Below are 21,440 nucleotides of genomic sequence, written 5' to 3'. Positions count from 1 at the left end.
AAATTACAGCAGTGAATAAGGAGACGGCTCAACAGACGCACCCGGAAGTTGTAAACAGTGAGGGTGTTTTATGGCCGGAGGGCTCTTTGCATTTGTGGTCATCTTGAGGTTTCATTTTCTCCGTGTAGTTAGTTAAATAGCTAACACTGAGGGCAGGGCTGGGGATGAGGGAACCAATAAAAAAGCCAAAGTGAAGCTAATGTCTCTGGGGGTTCCCATCCCCGGGGGCGGTGGGGGGGAGGGCGGGGTGGTGCAGGCTCTGAGAATCTCGTTCCCTGGACTCTGATGGGGACACGTGCGGACACCTCCACGTGGAGAGACAGCACTGCCGGAGGCCTGGGTCTCAGGAGAAGCAAACAGCGTCTTCCTGGTGCTCTGTCTTGCTGTAGCAGAAATCTGTGCCTTTGGGAGAAAGCCAAGTTTGTGCCCCTTGAGGCAGACTCTGACCAAGTGAATTAGGGGCAGAAGGGGAGGCCTCAGGATAGAGAAAAGGCACCATCTAAGTGACTGGTGGGTACTGTCTCCTTTAGTCCTCACACAGCCCGGGGAAAGACACTGTTGTTAATTTCCTTTACAGATGAGGAAACTGAAGTTCAACAGTTTGCTCATGGTAACACAGCTATGTAAGGGGGTAAGCTCAAGTTGAAGAGGAGGAAAATCTGAAAGACTGCAGAATACATCTGAGGCAGAAGCATTTGGCGAACTTAAAAAAGTGCCCAAGATGTAATACGAACTGAACAGAGCATGTTATAAAGCAGTATGAGTCCAGTATGATCCCAAACTTTACAAAAAAGTACATGCAGGAGTTTGTATTCTTGGGGGTGGGAAGAAAGGCTAAACAACTGAATAAAGATGATTTTGAACAGTGAAAAGAAAAAAAAGTAGATGCCTATGTAAAAAAGCAAAAAAAATGCACAGAAAAGGCTGACTGCTCCCAGCAGAAGTGCAGCCAGCTGGCCAGTCCACCCATCCATCTGCCCATCCATCCAGACATCCAGCCACCAACCCACCCATTCACCCATGTATGCATCTACCCAACTAACCCATCCATCCATCCATCCATCCATCCACCCACCCCACCATCCACCCATCCACCCGTCGATACTCATCCACCTACCCACCCACCCATCCACCTGCTCATCCACCCACTCATCCTTCCATCCGCATCTATCCACCTATCTACCCATCCACCCATGCATGCACCTACCCACCTAACCCATCCACCCATCCATCTATATAATCTATCCCATCATTTTTATCTACATATCTAGTTGCTGGTACTTTAAATAGTTTTATCTGTATCCATGGGGGGCTGCAGTGAACCATCCTTAGATTGCCACCTGAGGACCAAGGCAGGCACTGAAAGAACTCTGCCTAGGGGCTGGAGACCAGCACCCAATTACTTTCCTGGTCAGCTCCCCCACATCATGGGGCCTGAACTAGTGACCCGGGCTTCCCTAGAGCCAAACTCCCCCACACATATGAACAGAAGCCACAAAGAGGAGCAAGCCCTCCTCTGTCACTCAGAGGCCCCGGGAGGCCACAGAAGGCTGGGCTCGAGGCTTACCGGGCGCTTGGAGAGGTCCCAGTTGTGGATGACCCTGGCTGGGATCACTGAGGCATCGTCTTGATGGCAGATGTCACAGTAATAGAGGCCAGAGAAGGCACAGAGCTTGGGTCGTACAAATGAGAAGCCGATCTGCCGGGAGCAGCCTGGGGAGAAGAACAGTGGGGGGGTGAGCAGCGGTGGGGCCAGAGTCAGCTTCTGAGCAACACAGAAACTGCCAAGGCAGAAAGGGCCCACTATCGACGGAAAGAATCAATAGAAAGTTTAAAAAGGAAGAGTACGAAGGAATTCCCTGGTGGCGCAGTGGTTAAGAATCCTCCAGCCAATGCAGGGGACTCGGGTTCGACCCCTGGTCCGGGAAGATCCCACAGGCAGTGGAGCAACTAAGCCCATGTGCCACAACTACTGAGCCCGTGCACCACAACTACTGAGCCCATGTGTCCCAACTACTGAGCCTGCGTGCTGCAACTACTGAAGCCCGCACGCCTGGAGCCTGTGCTCCACAAGAGAAGCCACCACAATGAGAAGCCCACGCGCTGCAATGAAGAGGAGCCCCTACTCTCTGCAGCTAGAGAAAGCCCGTGCCCAGCAACAAAGACCCAACGCAGCCAGAAATAAATAAAGAAATAATGAAATACATCTTTAAAAAAAAAAGGAGTACAAAGATAAAAACAACCACCATTCATATTCCCACCACTCGGAATCAACCCTACTGACTAATCTTTATGGCAAAACACCGTAAGAATTATCATCAGCATTTCACAGCTGAAGAAACGGATACACAGTGAGGTTTGGAAACCTGCCCAGTCGCGCACCGATTGAGTGGCACAGCTGGAGCCAGATTTGGGTTGGGGTGGTGTAGAGCCCACATTCTCTTTTCCCTTGCTGCCTCTGCTCAATGTTCCCACTGTTTGCACACCAATGCCAGCCTCCTCTGGGTCCACCCCTCCACGGGGGCCCAGAAACGGAAGCCACAGAGTCAGGGTCTCGGCAAGCAGGGCAAAGGCTGGGCACATGGGGCTGGCCGCGGGGAGTGGGTGGGGAAGCCAGCCAGAGGCAGGGCCGTCTGGACATGGCCTGGTGCCAGCCTGAAGCCAGACCTGCCTGACGCCTCGAGACAGCGGTTCAGGGCCAGCTTCAGACCCTCTGCTGGGGGCCCCTCCACAGCAGGGCAGGGGGAGGGTGGGGGCACGGGCGTGGGGTGTGCCCAGGGCAACACCAAGCCCTGCCTCAAATCCCCAGCACGGGCCCTGCCTCCTACACTACCGGAAGGGTCCCCTCTGCCTCCTGGGGACTAGAAAGGCTGGCTCTTTGATGGACCAGCTGTCTCATCCTGACCATCACCAAATTTTTGCAAGGTTCCAATTCAGCTACTACTTGTTATCACGAAGTTTAAAAGAGGTTTTGAAAGTGCCCCGTAGACTATGAAATACAAGCCAGATGTCAGAGATTGGTGTCTGCCTGGTCAACAAGCTGTGCCCACAGGCAGAAAGGAGGCCTGAGCTTTCCAGTTTCAGTTTGGCTGGCAGGCTGGCGGGTGGCAAACAGAGCCGCCTGCCAGCATCCATATCCCCAGCGGGGGAGCCCTCCTGCCAGCCCCGGGGGCCTGGCCTCCTCCCTGAGCCTGGCACCCATGGGGTTGAAGGGCAAAATGTCAGCGTTAGCGGCTGGCAGGTGGGGGACGACGGGTGAACAGGGGCTTGAAAATATCTTCTGCAGGAAGCTCTGCTCTGCTTAGCTTCTCCATCCTCAGGGGGCATCGACCGCAGACCACTTCCTTCCAGATGCCTGAAGCAGGCTTTCCCCTCTAGTCCCACAGGCTCCTCCCCGACAGGACAGCTCCTAGACCGCGTGCAGCCACCCGTCTCCCTGCGGCACGCTCTGCAGCAAGGCCGCCTCCTCCTCCCGGAGGGCCCAGGGTGATGGAAACAGGTGTCTGGGTTGGCGAGGAGAGCTAGGAAGGGAATGTGAGCAGCGGAATGTCATGCAGCCTTGAAAGCAAGGGAGTGGAGAGGCCCTGTGGGGGCCCGGCTAAGAGAACAGGTTCTGGGATCATCAAGTCCTCTTCCGGCTCTGCCATCATGCGCTGTGTGAACCTGGGACAGGTACTTACCAGCCCTGGGACTCAGTTTCCTCAGCCATAAATAGAGACAAACCCCTACAGGGCTGTCATGAGGATTAAAGCAGACAGTCCAACGAAAGCATCTGGCCCAGGGCCCAGCACAGGATTGGACGATGCTAACCACAGAGCACATGCGCTGACCTAGAAGAATATGTATAATATACCCCCCTAAGGAGGAAAAGCCCAAGTTGCGGAACAAGAGGTATAGCTGTGCCGACTAAAACAGCGGCAATGCGCCACAAGTGCTCATTTACATTTCAATATATTTACATTAAAGGAAACTAAAGATCCAGTTCCTCTCACGCTAGGAAGTCACATTTTAAGTACTTGGTAGGCACATGTGGCTTGCGGCGATCGTCCTGGACAGCACAGATCTAGAACATTCTCATTACCACAGAGTTTTGGTGGACAGCTCTGAGTAGTACGAGCCCATTTTTGTAATTAAAAACAAATTGTGGGGGCTTCCCTGGTGGCACAGTGGTTAAGAATCCGCCGGCCAATGCAGGGGACACGGGTTCAAGCCCTGGTCTGGGAAGATCCCGCATGCGGTGGAGCAACTAAGCCTGAGCACCACAACTACCAAGCCTACGCTCTAGAGCCTGCAAGCCACACCTACTGAGCCCACGTGCTGCAACTACTGAAGCCCGTGCGCCTAGAGCCCGTGCTCCACAACAAGAGAAGCCACCACAGTGAGGAGCCCGTGCACCACAATGAAGAGCAGCCCCTGCTCGCCGCAAGTAGAGAAAGCCCATGCGCAGTAACCAAGACCCAATGCAGCTGATAAATAAAAATAAAATAAATTTATAAAAAAATAATTTAAAAAGTAAAAATAAAAACAGATCTTGTACACTCACAAAAGCATGCCAAAATATTTGGAAGGGTACCATGCCCCTGCTCCAAAAGGATATAATCTGATCATCAAACAGCCTCAGTTGCTGCAACTTCCCCTGGGGCAGGATGGGGCACTGGTGGGGACCAGGAAGGGGTGCAGAGCCTAGAGCAGGAACCCCACTGCGGGCAGAGCGAGGCTGGCAGGGAGGCTGGGGGCGGCGGGACAGAGAGTTGGCACCTGCACAGAAGCAGCCCTGGGAGTCGAGGCCTTTCTCCGTGGGGATGGCCACCAGATACTGCAGCAGGTAGCCATTCTCCCACGTAGTGAACCTCAGCACCTCCTGACAGTTTTCATCCAGACTCCCGCCGAGCGTCACTGCCTCCTCGGCCGTCTCCAGGTAGGACGCCAGGACCCTGTGCACCAGGTCCCTCCACAGGGCAGCCTCCTCGGCATTCCCGGCCTGCAGCTTCAGGACGGCGTTGGCTGTGATGATTTTGAAGAAGGATGGGCCCCTGAGGCTTGTGTCCGGCAGGATGTCTCAGATGGTCTCGACTCCATGGCTGTCACTTAACATCGTCTCGTTGTTTCTCATGCAGAAGCACCTCAGAGACTCCAAGGACAGGGAGAAGATATAGGGCATCCAGGTGCGGTCCGTGTACAGGTACAGAAGGGATTCTTTAATAGCATCGGGCTCGGGAACTTGGGAAGAGGACCAGTCCAACTGCAGGCCCCGGGGGGTTTCAGGCTCTGAGAGCAGGTCCGAATGGGAGGGGTGGCCACCCTGGGGGGCCTCTGGGGGGTCCTCGGGTTGGTCCGGGTACTGGATGGTCACCCACTCCTCTTCCTGCTGGGGCCGGCACTTCTGCAGCGCCTCCCGCACCCGGTCCAGCCAGTCCTCGGCTTCATCCCGGCACGAGGCACGCAGGGTCAGCTTCTTGCCCGAGAAGACCAGCTCGAAGCGGCCGTCGCTGTGGGCCGGCCCCACAGATTTGCAGCGCAGCAGCGAGCAGTTCTCCACGCAGGTGCCCTCCTCGCCGCTCAGGCAGAGGCGCAGCTCCAGCGGGGAGAGCTCGCAGAAGAGCTCTTTCCAGATGCCCATGGCCCCCTGCCGCTCCACCGTGCCCAGCTTCAGGAGCCCCCGGAATGGGTTGGACAGCCCTGGAGGCAGAAAGAGGTGCTCTAGATGACGGGCCTGACCCTTCAACAGCCTGGATAACCTCCGGGGCCAGAGTCCTGTCCCGGGTGTGGATGAGACCACCCGGAGAACACGGGCCCGCCACTGGTTGGATGGGAGCGTTTTTTGAGAGCCTCCATCCCATCCTCATCCCAGCTGTTAACCTTGTTCCTGAATTTCACTGAGAGAATAAAAGCACTCAAACGATCACCTCTACATGCCCCTCACGGACCCCCCACTTCCAGCATCTGCACCCACACTCTGACTGCCCCCCGTGGCCGGGGAAGAGCTGGCTGTGCTTCTGTCTGAGGCCAACCCTCCCATGTGTGCTCAAGGACAAGGACGTCCTCCTGGAATCCTCCCTTGCCTGTGTCGCCCTTTTCTCCCTTCTCTACTGGCTCATTCCCACCAGCCCACCAACACGCTGTTATTTCTCCCAGCTTTAAAAATATCTCTTGACTCCACTCACATCTCTAATTACCACCCCGTGTCTCTGTTCCCTTTACAGAAACCCCCCTGAGGAGGTGTGGGAACTGTCTTTACTCCCCCTGCTCCCATTCCTTCTTGAACCTGCTCCAAGCAGCCTTCTGTCCCCTCATTCCACAGAAGCTGCCCTTGGGAAGGCTACCAGGACCTCCTTGCTGCCAAGTCCAAAGGCCAATCATTGGTCCCCATCTGCCCTGGCCCATCAGCATCCCTGGATACAGCTGAGCCCCCTTTCCTTGGTTCTTCTCTGCTGTCACTGGCCCCCCTCCTGTCTCCCAGGCTCCCCCTCCTCTCGCTGGCCTCTCAGTGCTGGAGGCCCTGGGCTCAGCCCTGGATTCTCTTCTCTACAGACACCAGCTTCCTAGCTGAATTTCCCTGGTCTCGGAGCTTTATGCCAACGACTCCCTAGTTTTTATCTCCAGCCTGGGCCTCGCCCTTCAACTTTCGATTCCCATCTCCATCTGCTCCATGTATGTCTAATAGGCTTCTCAGAGTCGACATGTCCAAAAATGAATTCCTGATTCTCCCACTCCAAACCTGCTTCTCTCCGGATGTTCCTCCTCTCATTAAATGGCAAACTTCATCCTTCCAGCTGCTTGGACTAAAAATCTCACAGTTATCCTTGACTTTCTTTCACACCCCACATCTAAGCCATTAGCAAATCCTCTTGGCATGTCCAGAATCTTCCTCCACTTCTCACCGCCTCCAGCACTATCCACCACCATTCCTGGCCTGGCTTATGGCCGCGGTCTCCTAACTGGTCTCTTTAGCCCTTCAGCAAATGAGCCACGATGACTCCCCCTTTTAAAAGATTACATCTCTCCGCCCCAAACCCTGCAAGGCTGCCATCTCCCTCAGAGCAAAAGCCAATGTCCTTTCTGTGGCCCATGAGACCCTCCGTCACTCTGACCTCATCTCTAACCACTCCCTCCCCATCTCCTCTGCTCCAGCTACTCAGGTCTCTGTCGTTTCCTGCACATGTCAAGTGTGTTCCTGTCGCAGGGCCTTTACACGTATTCTCCCTGCTTGAAGCACAAAGATCACCTCGTGCCTTCCTCCCTCCCTCCACTTCTCCTCAAATATCACCATATTTGTGAGGGCTTCCTTGGCCATCCTTCATGAAATAGTACCCTGCCCACCTCCCTGATTTACTACTCCCCACAGAAATTATTATCACTTGTCCACACTGCATGTTTACTTGTTTATATGCGTATTTCCTGCCTCTTACACTAGAATATACTTCCCATGAAGATAAGGACTTCGCCTTGTTTCCTGCAGTGTCCCCAGCACCGAAAACAGTGCCTGGCTCATCACAGATCTCAATAAGCATCTGTGGAGTGAGTGAGTGAGTGCCTATGTACCACACACAGCCCAATGCTTCCTGCTCCCTGCGGTCCAAAGGACACACACTTCTCTCTCCCAGCCTGGACTAAGCTTAGAGATTTCAAATCACTGTGTAGGGTCTTCCTACTCTTCGGGGCATGATGATGTAGGGGCATAAAACACACCTTCTCTGCCATGGCTGCAGTCAGCACATGGGCTGAAAGAAAAACCTAAAAGGAGGCAGCATGGAGACCAGGGCTCTGCCCAGACTCCCCGAGCCAGGGCCCCAGCAACCTGGCCAGAGTTCTCTGCTGGGTCATTGCAAATGGAAAATGAGGAGAGAAAGAGACTGATTCTACGGCACACTTTGTTTGTTTGTTTCTGAGGGTTACAGAAAAATTAGGTTATGGTTATTTAATGCTGTCTGGAATTTCACAGGGTGCGGAGATCAACCTGGCCTCATTGTAAACTGCACACAAAGGACACTGAACAAATAGCAGATCTGATAAACCCCACCAGAGCTGTTAAATAAACCATCTAAGAGAGAGTCCTTGGGAGGGAGCAGTTGAAACACCTGGGTCTTCAAGAGGCAGGGGGTGTGCCCTGGGCTACAGACGGACAGAATCAAGATGTCTGTACACTTATAAGGTTATCTTATGTATCTTATATATAATCTCATGTATAACCACAAGATTTATAGGAGAGTTTCAGGGAAGAGAGTTTCCATTTCAATATATGAAACAGCATTTGTGTACTCTGTAGGGAGTTTTGACCAGTACTTTATTAAGATTTTTATGAGAGGGACTTCCCTGGTGGTCCAGTGGGTACGACGCCACGCTCCCAATGCAGGGCGCCCAGGTCCCATCCCTCGTTGGGGAACTAGATCCTGCTTGCCTGCTGCAACTAAGAGTTCACATGCCGCAACTAAGAGTTCACGTGCTGCAACTAAGACCCAGCCCAGCCTAAATAAATAATTAGAAAAAAAATTTTTTTTTACGAGAAAATATACTACTTTTCCTAAAATGCTTTCCTGAATTACTCAGCAAGGGTGCTCCTTATTACATTTAGGGGATGAGGTTTTTCTTGGGAGAAGACACCGCCCAACTGGTAATGATAAAGAGGACTTCTGAACTGCTTTCTGAAAGGCACTGCCCACAGGTACTGTGGCACCCGGAAGCCCGCAGTCACCTACCCATCTGCCTGCGATGCACCACCCTGAAGTCATTATGCTCTGGTACCGGGGTGGCCTCGCCTCTCCTGCTTCCTGGGGAAGGCACGCAAGCTTTGTCCAAGGCCTCCAAGGAACAGCTTCTTCTTGGTCCTTGCGTGAGGAGACCAGGCCTTGACTCTGGAGTCCCTCTGGGAGAACCTACAGAGGCATCGGAAGGACTCTCCACGGGCTGTTCCCGGGGAGGCTGGTAGAAGTCATCTTCTGAGATCCAGTTTGTGTTTATCTATTGGGAAAGAAGTAAGGGCAGGTTGTTTTTAAAAACATCTTTATTGAGACATGATTCACATACCATAAAACCAACTCATTTAAAGTGTGTAATTCAATCGTTTCCACATATTTACAGACCTGTATGACCACCACCACATGCTTTAGAACATTTTCATTGTTCCATAAGGAAACCTCGTACCCATCAGCAGTCACTCCCTGTTTCCCCTCAGCCGCCCCAGGTCTAGGCAACCAATAATCTACTTTCTGTTTCTACAGATTTGCCTATTTTGGACACGTATAAATGAAGGCTTATGTGGTCTTTTGAAATGGGCTACTTTCCCTTAGCATAATGTTTTCGAGGTTGTGGTAACTATCAGTACTTTGTTCCTTTTTATTGCCAAATGATATGCCAATGTGTGGATGTACCGTGGATGTACCGCCTTTTGTATACCCATTCATCAGTGGACACCCAAGCCCACATGCCACAACTAAGATGCCCGCATGCTGCAACTAAAAATCCTGTGTGCCACAATGAAGATCCCGCATGCTGCAACTAAGACCTGGCGCAGCCTAAGTAAATAAATAAATAACTATTTTTTTAAAATTAAGAACTTCTGTTCAACAAAAGATACCATTAAGAGATTTAAAAGGCCAGCATGGCCTGTAAGAATATATTTGCTATATGCATATATTTTTCTCCAATAAAAGACACATGTACAGTATACAAAGAGCCCCTAGCAAATCAACAAGGAAAACACATACCACTCAATTTAAGAATGAGACAGTGACTTTAAAGGATGCTTCCAAAAAGCAAATGCAAAGGTATCAATATCATTAGTCATCAGAGAAATGCAAATGAAAACCACAGTGAGATAGCACTACACACCTACTAGAGTGGCCAAAATGTAAAAGATTGACAATACCATTGACAATGGTATTCTTCATCCCAGAAGAGCGATGGAAATGCTCATATACTGCTACTGTGAGTATAAGTCAGCACAAGCCCTTTGGCAGTATCTACTAGAGCTAAACGTGCGCCGACTCAGTGACCTAGCAATTCCATTCTTAGATGTACACCCAGAGAGGAGTACACAGGTTCACCGAAAGGCAAGTACAAGAATGCTCATAGCTGCTTTCTACATAACAGCCCAAACCGGAAAACAACCCAAATGTCTGTTTACAGGAGAATGGATAATTACGCTGTGATATCATCTTACACTGGAATACTACAGAACAATGGAAAACAACAAACTAGAGCCTCAGGCTATCTCACAGACATAATGGTCAGTGAAAGAAGTAAAAGAGTACACACTCTATGATTCCATCTATATGAAGTTCAACAACAGGAAAAACTTTAAGGACTGGAAGTCAGATTAGTGGTTTCCTCTGGAGGGAGGCAGTGAGTGGGAGAAGGCACGAGGGAGCCTTCTGGTGGCTGGAGATGTTCTATATCTTGATCTGGATGGTGGTTACGGAGTGTATGTGATATACAATTACTCACTGAGGTATACACCGAGGACCTGGGTACTTTAAACACATCATTCCTCAAAAAAAATGTTAAAGGAGAAAGTGGGACAATTCAGTGGGGAAATAATAGTCTTTCCAACAAATGGTGCTCGTCTGACTGTATAACCACATGCAAAAAAGGGAAGTTGGATCATAGATTTAAATGTAAGGGATGAAACTATAAACTTTTTAGAACACATGGGAGTAAATCTTCAAGACCTTAGGTTAGGAATGAGTACTTAGATTTGACACCAAAGGTACAAGCAACAACAGAAAAAACAGACTACCTCAAATTTTAAAACTTTTATGTTTCAAATGATGCCATCAAGAAAGTGAAAAGACAACCCACAGAATGGGAGAAAAATCGGCAAATCATTTCTCTAATAAGGGTCTAGTGTCCAGAATATATACAGAACTATAACTCAACTTTTTTTTTTTTTTTTTTTACCAAATGCCATGTAGTCCTTTATTCCTTTTTGTTTTTTCGGCTGTGCAGTGCAGTTTGTGGGATCTCAGTTCCCTGACCAAGGATCAAACCCGGGTCCCCTGCAGTGGAAGCGTGGAGTCTTAACAACTGCACCACCAGGGAAGTGCCATGGATTCATTTTGTGTAACGGTAGAAAACTGGGGGGAAAGCAAGTTTCTTTGCTGGGGGAGGGCCCACCGTCAGGTTGAAGATACCGTTAAAAAATCCAAGTGGAGAAGTCAAGTGGGCCATCGGAAGTGAGTGGGAACAAAGATCAGTGTGTTCCTGGAGCAGAAGAAGATTCTGCTGTGGCTGGAACACATTGGGCAAGAGGGGAGAGGTGGGCAGAGAGGTGGGCCAGGGCAGGTTAGGCCACAATGACGAGGTTGGTTTTCATCCAGTCTCTGACAGGAGGTTCTGACTCAGCCACTGACCGCTTGTGAAACCAGGGAAAAGTGATTGTCCATCTAATGAATGCTGGCTACGTGCCAGCCACTGTCACACCCTGTCTGCCCACCGGTCAGGAAGGTGGAGGTGGGGATGGGGGGAGTGGCCTTCTCACCCTTACTGCACCGAGGAAACGAGGTGTAGAGCGGGCAGTGACTAGCCCTGGGTCCACGCGGCTCCTGGGCCGTCCTCGGGCCTGGAACCGTCTGTGCACGGAGCTCTAACTCATCCTCTTCCTTTGCTGAGGTGGGGAGACTGAGGTCCCGTCTGACAGGGGCACGTCAAGGACATACAGGCAGCTCCGTCCCTGACTCAAAGTGGGGTAAACTGAGGCCAGAATCCGCGTGCCAGGCTCACACGGCAGAGGAGGGCGCCTGGGTCGGCCCCGGGAGCACGCTCCCCTGAGGCCGGAGGCCAGCTCACGTCCGGATCCCGCATCAACCTCCCACATCACGGCTGCTGCCCGGTTGGGGGAAGGGGTGAAACGCGACCCGTTGTCAAGGAGACGCACCCCGCAGGCCCTCACTGGCGTAGAACTCTGGTCCGGGCCCCTCCTCCTCGCCCCCTGGCCGCTGAGGTCCAGGGGCCCCATTTCCTGAGGGCCGGGAGCCCCCAGCCTCCTCCGGTTTCCACGGCAACGCCCCCATGGCTCCGCCTCCTCCCTCCACCTACAGGCTCCCTCCTGCCATACATCTGCGCATGCCCCTATAACTCAACTTATTAAATAACCCAATTTAAGAATGGGGAAATGTTTTGAATAGACATTTCTCCAAAGAAAATACACAAATGGCAATAAGCACACGAAAAGATGCTCAACGTTATTAGTCACCAGGGAAATGCAAATCAAAACCATAATGAGATACCTCTTGTCCCCCACTAGGATGGCTACAATAAAAACAAAAACAAAACAGACAGTAAGAACTGCTGGCAAGGATACAGAGGAATACGCTGCTGGCTGAAATATAAAACAAGGCAGCTGCTTTTGGAAAACAGTTTGGCAGTTCCTCAAAAGGTTAAATACAGAGTTAACCATATGATCCCAAAATTCTACTTCAAGGTATGCATCTGAAGAAGTTAAAACATATGTCCAAGCAAAAAATTACACATGAATGTTCACAGTAGCATTATTCGTAACAGTCAAAAAGCAGGAAAAATGCCAATGTTCATTCACTCATGAATGGATAAATAAATTGTGATACATCCATATACTCAGCAAAAAAAAAAAAGAATGAATGAAGTACTGATAGGGGCCACAACATGGATGAACCTTAAAAACATTTTGCTAATTGAAAGAAGCCTATCACAAATGTCACATATTATACGATTCCATTTATGTACAATGTCCAGAGCAGGCAAATCTATAGACAAAGTAGATTAGTGGTTGCTAGGGGTTGAGGGGGGTGAGGCAGGAGGGGAAAGGGACAGGAGTGGTTGCTAATGGGTGGGGAGTTTCTTTCATGGGAGATGAAAATGTTTTCAAATCAGACTGTGGTGATGGTTGCACAACTCTATGAACACATACTAAAAAAACCGAATTATACACTTTAATTAGGTGGATAGTATGCTATGTGAATCCACAATAAAGCTGTTAAGAGAGTGGGTGGGTGTGCCTCTTCTAGTCTGGCCCATCCTGAGTTATAGGATCTGGAAGGATAGACACGTGTGGATGGAGCTGAAAGAGCAAGACTACATCCCCAACACAAGCCCCAGACAGTAGCTGGGATGAACTCTGGGTTTTGCGTGTCCTGTGTGCACATGCACTCCAATTCCTACTTCTGCTTTTCGAGATCCACCAACAACTGTGAAATGGCACAAGAGCTTGCGTTCACAGCTTGACTACTGCTTCCCTGGGCCCACAGTTCCAGCCTCTACCCTCGGGGTCTCTCTCCAGGACAGTCCCAGGGCTGGCTTTCTTGGGTCATCAACACACTGGACTGGCTTATTCTAGAACAGCACTGTCCCACAGAAATACAATGCGGGCCTCACAGGTCATCTTAAATGTTCTAGTAGCCACATTAAAAAAAGTTTCAAAAACAGGTGATATTAATTTTAATAGTATATTTTTATTTAAAATACCTATTTAGGGACTTCTTTGGTGGTGCAGTGGATAAGTCTCTGTGCTCCCAATGCAGGGGGCCTGGACTCGATCCCTGGTCAGGGAACTAGATCCCACGTGCATACACAGCTAAGAGTTTGCATGCCACAAATAAGGAGCCCTGGAGTCGCAACTAAGGAGCCCACCTGCCGCAACTAAGACCTGGCGCAACCAAATAAATAAATATTTTTTGTAAAAAATAAATAAAATACATATTTAAAATGTTTTCATTTTAATGTGATCAATAAACAAATTATGAGTCAGTGGGAAGTTGTATAACAAAGGGAGTCCAACTCGAGGATGGAAGATACCTTAGAGGACTGGGGCGGGGAGGGTGGGGGGGACTCGAAGGGGGGGGAGTCAAGGAAGGGAGGGAATACGGGGATATGTGTGTAAAAACAGATGATTGAACCTGGTGTACCCCCCCCAAAAAAAATAAATAAATAAATAAATAAATAGAAAAAATAAATAAATAAACAAATTATGAATGAGACATTTTACATTCTGTTTTTCCTACTAAGTCTTCAAAATCCAGTGTTTATTTTACACAGCTTATCTCAATTTGGACGAGCCACGTTTTAAGTGCTCAAGAGCCACATGTGGCTAGTGGCTGCCCAAGTGGACGGTGCGGTTCGAAATCTGGTTCGTGTTGCAGAATGAGTATTTTCAAAGCCTGGTGTTTTAGGACAACGTTTATTTAATAATAACAAGTACTGAGGAGGAAACCAAAGCTCAGTGAGGTGAAGTGCCTCGCCCACGGGCGTAAGCTGGTAAGTGGCAGTGGTTAAGAGCAGAGACTCTGAGGTTGGGTGAGAATTATCTTCACCACAGGGTCGATGTGCAAATAACAGGGGTCGATGTGCAAATAAAAGGAGACACCCGTGGGAAGTGAGGGCGTAGAGCCTGGCTCACATCCACCACTCACACCCCAAGGAACATTAGCTCCCTCACCACGATGCTATTAATACCAAACGCTGCAGGGCGCGGGGCTCAGTGGGAGAAGGCAGGGACCACTCGGGGTCACTAGCTGGGGAAACCCTGCACTGGCTCTGAGACATTCACCAACACTCCGCCCCCACCACCACCATCCCCCGCCAAAACAACCCAGCTTGGACCACTCACCGGACTGGTGGGTGAGGGAACCACAAGGCTCAGCCGAGGTTTGTCATCCTCCAGGGGCTTCCGCTGGCCACTTCCTTGGCCAACTGCTCTGGTTGCCTCTCTCACAGGACTAGGAGGCTGCTGGCCTGAAGTGCTCCCCGAAAGGACAGCCTGGGCCATGCCCAGCTTCAGCCAGCCCCCAGGGCCAGGCGCCTGGGAAAGAGGCTCCCCCGTGTGGGCCCCATCTCGGGTCCCAGGGGATGCTTGGGCAGGGTGGGGCTCCGCAGGTACCTCAAAGGGCGGGGGTGTGCTGGTGTCCAGGCCGTGGAGGGTGAGTGAGGCCTGCAGCACGGGAACCTCCGTTTCTGGGCTCAGTCCCTCGGTGGGCACAGAGTTCACCTGGGCTTTGCTGAATTCCGACAACACCCTGGACGTTTTTAAACAAAGAAACCTGTGTGACAGGGTTGTCAGCTGGAGTGCCCAAGGCTAAGTGGAAAACTGCTGTTTTATGATTGAATAAAACAAAACAAAACAACCCCCACCCCCTTAATCATCACTGCGCTCCCAGCTCCCACGCACACACACGCCCACCAACGTGGCTCCCCAGCGGGGACTCGGGCAGGCTGGGTGGACAGGTGAGTTGTGCAGCCCAGGATCTCAGGTGACTAAGCTCACAAAGCAGAGGAAAGGACTCGAACGGATTGCCTTTTACCCTCTGAACAGGCTCGCCGGGCCTGGGGAGTCTGCGCAGCCAAACAAACCCGTCCCTGCCCCAAGCCGACCTCGGCAGCGCCTTGGTGAACGCATGTCTCAGAGCTGGGCTCCAAGACTCCGCTCCTTGGGACACAGGCTTGGGCGAAGGGAGGACCTGCTTTGTTCCCAGAACAGGATGTGTTCCTGACGGGACTGGCACTTCCTGCCCCTCAGTGGTGCGTCTGGGCCCAGGGAGCCAGTGTCACTGCCTTTGTACACACACACACACACACACACACACACACACACACACACACTCTTACACACACACACAAACATACTTCTGGGTCTTCTGGAATGTGCACTGGCTAGTGGCTGCTCCTCCCTCCCTCTCCCGAGGCTTCCAAGTTGTGCTTCTGAATTAAACCTATCTGCTGCCTCCACCTCTGCTTATGAATCCAGTGAGGACGTCAGGGACAAATGCAGGTTCTGGTGGCAAGAAAGCTGTCTGGAGCCCAAGAGATCACACACATCTGCCCTAATGGCTTAGACGGGGTGTAGAAGACACACCAAACTCCCCTTAATGTGGTTGAATGGAAACAAGGATTTTAGAACTCAAGTTTTCATCTTCTAGGTGCTCTTATTTACACCATCATAACCTCAAACAACATTTTAAGACATTCTAGACAAGAAGAGGTGACCAACCCATGCATTTCTGGGCAACTGATTTTCAACACAGGTGCCGAGACATTTCAATGGGGAAAGAATAGTCTTTTCAACAGATGGTGCTGGGATCAGTGAATAGTTTCATGCAAAAGAATGAAGTTGGACTCCTATCTCACATCATAGAAAAAAATTAACCCCAAATGGATCAGAGACCTAAAGGTAAGAGCTAAAACTATAAAACTCTTAGAAGGAAACAGGTGTAAAGCTTCATGTCTTTGGATCAGGCAATCATTTCTTAGATATGACATCTAATGTATAAGCCACTAATAAAAAATATAACTAATAAAAATATTTGCATATAAAATATACAAATATTATCATATATCTGATAAGAGTCTAGTACCCAGAATATACAGAGCTCTTACAATGCAATAATAAATAAATAACCCAATTTAAAAATAGGCAAAGGATTTGAATAGACATGACTCCAAAGAAGATATACAAGAACTTCCCTGGTGGCTCAGTGGTTAAGAATCCACCTGCCAATACAGGGGACACAGGTTCAAGCCCTGGTCCAGTAAGATCCCACATGCCTTGGAGCTACTAAGCCCGTGTGCGGCAACTACTGAGCCTGTGCTCTTGAGCCTGCGAGCCACAACTATTGAGCCCACGTGCCACAACTACTGAAGCTCGCACGCCTAGAACCCGTGCTCCACAGCAAGCGAAGCCACCGCAATGAGAAGCCTGTGCACCACAACAAAGAGTAGCCTCCACTTGCTGCAACTAGAGAAAAGCCCACGCACAGCAACAGAGACCCAGCACAGCCAATAAATAAAATTAATGAATTAATTACAAAAACAAACCTGTGCTTTCATTTAGAGAACAACGGGGAAAATACATGTATTATAAATATTTATGTGTAAGTAAATAAAAAGCATGGCCTGGAGAATCTGAATGGCCGCCTTATAAAGTCCTCCCGACAAGTGAGCCTGAGCCTGGGGTTCTCCTGAACACGTGGACTATTGTGCTGGTGAGACACAGGACTATTCGCCAGCAACAGCCACGAATACAAGCACAGAGGTGGGCTGCACGTGCTAAGAATCCTTTCCCCCGAGGGAAGGCCTCACGACAATGACCTCCGACAAATATTACTAAGCAAGGTTTTGCAGCAGTGCACAGGGGGACAAGCAGTAGGAGAACAGGTGACACAGGTACCCAGCAGTAAAATGACACCACCGCCTGGTGAACGTGCATGCTGTGTCAGACGCTGCTCTAAGCACCTGACAGGTCTAAGCTCATTTCATCCCCCTGGCCTTCCTCTGAAACGCCCTCCTTGGAAGCATTTTATCCCCACTTTACAGATGAGCACATCAAGGTCAGAAAGGTTGAGTGACTTGCCCGAGATGGCAAAGCTGGTTGATGGAGGACTCAGGCAGTCTGGCTCCTGAGTCCACACTCTCTACCACTAGACTGTACCTATGCTTCCCAGTGATCAGTGTAATTCAGACCCAACGAACACAGAAGAAGCTGTGCGGGGCAGTTAATCCTCTCTTCACAAGGCAAAACTGTAATTTGGTTTCTGCAAAACATGAATAAGTTTCATTTGGAATGTTATGGGTTTTGCACTTCATATCTGATTTGTAGCTTTTTATTTTTGGGCTGCACCACACCGCTTGCGGAATCTCAGTTCCCAGACCGGGGATTGAACCTGGGCCCTGGCAGTGAAAGAGCCAAGTCCTAACCACTGGATGGCCCGGGAACTCCCAATTGGCAGATGTTTTGATTTCACAATCAAGAACTTTAAGCACAACGTGTTTATGCCTAATTTTAAGTTATATACATTTAAGTAACATAATAACTTAAGCGAACTCAAGTGTTTGAGAATCTTTACCTTAAGGGTAGAGTATTTAAGACAGTCTAAGAAACGCTGGTCTCTGTGGATGCTCTAAGACGAAGATGAACTTCCAGCCCAGCTCTAAGAATGATAGTGCTGGCTGTGTGCTTGTGTGTGTGTGTGTGCGTGTGTGTGTGTGTGTGTGGTGTGGTGTGGTGTCTGCTGATTCCTCATGTCACTGTCCAGTATTGGTTTGTACATCCTGATCTCTTCCCTTGAGTTCCCCTGGAACACCCAGGACAACACTTCCCACACAGGGTGGATGGTCACTGATGCAACCACCTTAAGCTGGGATTTTCCAATCACAAGACGCAGGAAAGATAAAGGCAAGGCACATGACAAAGAGAAGGCTGGCTGGTCTGCAGGAGGAGGGAGAGACAACCAAGGGCTAAGACAGGTGACTGAGCCTCAGTCACGCCACGGGCCCAGCCATCTCTGGGGAAGGGCTGCTCCTTCCCAGCACGTTATATCTAATCTTTCCATTTGACATGTGAAAATTCTACCTGATGTGCTCGATGTTCAGAAGCCGTTTCTGGGGCCTACCAGACATGCTTATGTGTGCAGCTCACTCATGGGCATCTCATTTGATTCTCAAATAGCCCTACAAGGGGATTTCCATCGTAAAGACGAAGAAACAAAAAAATAGATAACTAATAAGGGCCTACTGTAGGCACAGGGAACTCTACTCAATACTCTGCAATGACCTATACGAGAAAAGAATGTAAAATTCAGTGGCTATATGTATATGTATAACTGAATCACTTAGCAGAAACTAAAACAACATTGGAAACCAGCTATACTTCAATAAAAATTAAAAAAAAAAAAGATGAAGAAACAGAACCTCAAAAAGAGTTAGCAATGTACAGGACATTACTGGGCTTGCAGGTGGCGGAATGGGGCTGGAAACCAGATCTGCTCCAGGGCCCGTCCATGACACCCAATCCTGGTGTGACTCCCACACGAGGCGGGAGCCCTATAAAGACCTGAACCAAGGTGGGGGGAAGGGCGGGAAACAGCAGGAGAGGAAAGAAGGTCCTAAACACAGCTGATGGAACACGGGTCCTCCTGGAGGAGATGCTTCCTAAACGGCTACCATTTTTTACCTATGAGATGAACACATATCCAAAAGTTTGATAATACCTTCTGTCGATGAGGCTGAGAGGACACAGGCACACCCCTAATGGAGTGAAAATAGGCAATATCTGTGGAAATCACAAATTAATTGATCCCTTGGCTCAGCAATTTTGCTTCTGGGAATTTACTGAACAGGGATAGCTTGTGTGGACCTAAAGGACCACATACATAGGTTATTTATGGAAACCCTGAACTCCAGTGTCCATTAAACTCAGGGCTGATTCAATAAACTAAGGTACATTTATACAATGGAAAAACCTGTAATAGAAAAAAAAAAAAAGAGGAAGCTCTGATATGAAAAGATCTCCTAAACAAGGTATAGAATGGTGTATTTATAATTTACGCTAGCTTTTGTGGAAAGAAGTGGGAGACTAAGAAATAAGAAAGATAAAAACCTCTAAGGGAAAAGATTCTGAAAACATTTTATATATATGTTATATATACTCATCTATATATATTATATATATAACATATTATATATATATAAATAATTGAATCACCGTGCTATACACCTGAAATTAACACAACACTGTAAATCAACTATACGTTGATTAAAAACAAAGAAATAAGAGAAAAATTTAAATCTGCATATTTACATTTGTTACAGATGCATTTAGAAACCCTGGGAAAATATGCAAGAAATTAATAATTACGGTTACAGGGGTGGGAAAGACTTTTCACTGTATACATTTTAGATTTTTTCAACCATAAAAATAGATTATTCAAAAATTAACGTTAAAAAGCCTGAAGGAAGGAAGGCTCTACCCAGGCTCCCTTCTCCAGTCAAGTTCGTCACTGCATGTCCTCCTCCTCCATACACTCTGTGTCCCCACTTGCCTGCCCTATCCGGGCATCACTCAGGTTCTGTGTCCCCAGAAGAGCGCCCTTCTGCACTCTGCTGCACTGTGCTTTTTGGAAGCTGCACGTAGAGCTCTGAGCTATAAGCTTCCTTCTCTCTAGACGAAGACAAGAATAATATTTGACACTAAATCTCAGACAGATTAAATAACTTGTCACACGGCACACTCAGAACAGAGCTGGGACTGGAACCACCACTGAGCCCAGTCTAAACACATTTTATACCTTCTCCCCACTGGCCCCCGCTGGCCTCCAGGTACAGCTCCCAGAAACTCCAGCCCCTGGCCCCTTGGTCTGACTTATGCCCTAACAGAGTTCTGTGCTCAGTGACAGGCAATCACACTGAGCTCCAGGGAGAGAGGGCAAGAGGAAGAGAAGAAGGAAGGAAGGAGCGAGCGGGAAGGGGTGGGGGAGGGGCACTCACTCTTGCAGAGACAGGTCCGAATCTTCGGCATTTGCTGTCCCCAGGTCTGAGTCGCAGGACATGGGCTCCTCGGAACGGTCTGGACTCTTGGAGCCATTCTCTTGGAGGAGGCAGCTGTCAGAGTTGAGGCTGCAGGAGAGCTGGGATGAACGGGCCGTGTCCAGGCTGAGGGAGGAGGCCGTGAGCTGCCTGTTCCGCCGGATCTTATGGCCCGAGTGCTGCACCTCGATGTCCTCCGAGCCTGAGGAATGGGAGATGGAATCCAGAGACCCCTTCCGCTGTAGTCCTGTGCCAGAGGTAGTGAGGACATCGAGCTCCAAGAGCGGGCAGAGCCCAGAGAGGGCCAGCGGGGTCAGGGTCCACTCATTTAGGATGGCAGACTTGTAGGAGAGCTCGAAGGACAGGGATGTCAGGCCCTGCAGGAAGCTCAGGAGGAACTCGCTCTCCTCGGCGTCACGGAGCAGGGCCGTGGGCTGGTAGTACTCGCACAGGCGGGCCTGCTCCTGCAACAGCAGCTTCAGGTAGCACTCCATCAGGCCGTCGTTGAGGGCCAGCCGCAGCCAGGCCCGGCAGCGGCCCACATCCGTGCTCACGAAGATCAGGTGCTCCAATTCCGAGATGATGTGTCTGGGAAGGTGGAGAACAAAAAATGTCTGCAAGTCACTGAGAGGTCATTTTATCCACTGGTTAGCAAGAGCCAATAATGGTGACTGAAAATATACACCGGCATGAAAAATTCTTGTGTTCCAAGGGGAATTTAGAAAGATTCAGCTCTAACCCCCAACTTTTGTAGGTGAGTGTCCTGAAGGATGGTTGCTATTTTCATGACAACTACCCATCGGGCCCCTGACATCATCTGCTCATCCAGGACATGTCTGCTGAGCCCCTGAGGGCAAGGTCCTCGGAGCTGTGAAGACACAGGGTAAAGACATGGTCCCCACCCTTGGTCCAGGAAACCGCCTTTCAAGGACATGCTGAGGTGAGCCCTGTTGTAGCAGAACTGGGGTGGGGACCAGGCAATCACCTCTGGGTTGGAGTAAGAAAAATGCCATAGAAAGGGTAGTATCTGAGCTGGGCCTTGAGGGATTGGAAGAGGCAAAGATGGAAGGAGAGCCTTCGAGGCACAAGGGACTGATGGAGAAAAAAGCATAAAGGGTAGGAAAGCAACAGACTGTAACCGGAGTGGGGAGTGCTCCAATTACAGCACGCGGAGG

General features: G+C 49.7%; 1 protein-coding gene across 1 annotated transcript in view; it reads right to left on the bottom strand.

Annotated features, from left to right (window-relative positions):
- Positions 1-20,853, bottom strand: part of LOC130839754 (pleckstrin homology domain-containing family M member 1-like) — a 36,199-nt gene extending 15,346 nt beyond the window's left edge. Inside the window, 5 exon segments of the mRNA XM_057714129.1 lie at positions 1,568-1,713; positions 4,759-5,679; positions 8,697-8,958; positions 14,579-14,984; positions 20,227-20,853. Of these exon segments, the coding sequence (XP_057570112.1) occupies positions 1,568-1,713; positions 4,759-5,679; positions 8,697-8,958; positions 14,579-14,984; positions 20,227-20,759 (2,268 nt within the window). The 5' untranslated portion in view covers positions 20,760-20,853.
- Between the last annotated feature and the right edge of the window lie 587 nt (positions 20,854-21,440).

The sequence above is a fragment of the Hippopotamus amphibius genome, chromosome 17 (genome assembly GCF_030028045.1).
Source record: "Hippopotamus amphibius kiboko isolate mHipAmp2 chromosome 17, mHipAmp2.hap2, whole genome shotgun sequence".
NCBI lineage: Eukaryota > Metazoa > Chordata > Mammalia > Artiodactyla > Hippopotamidae > Hippopotamus > Hippopotamus amphibius.
The sequence above is the reverse complement of the archived record's forward strand: the minus strand, read 5'-3'. Positions and strand labels throughout refer to the sequence as shown.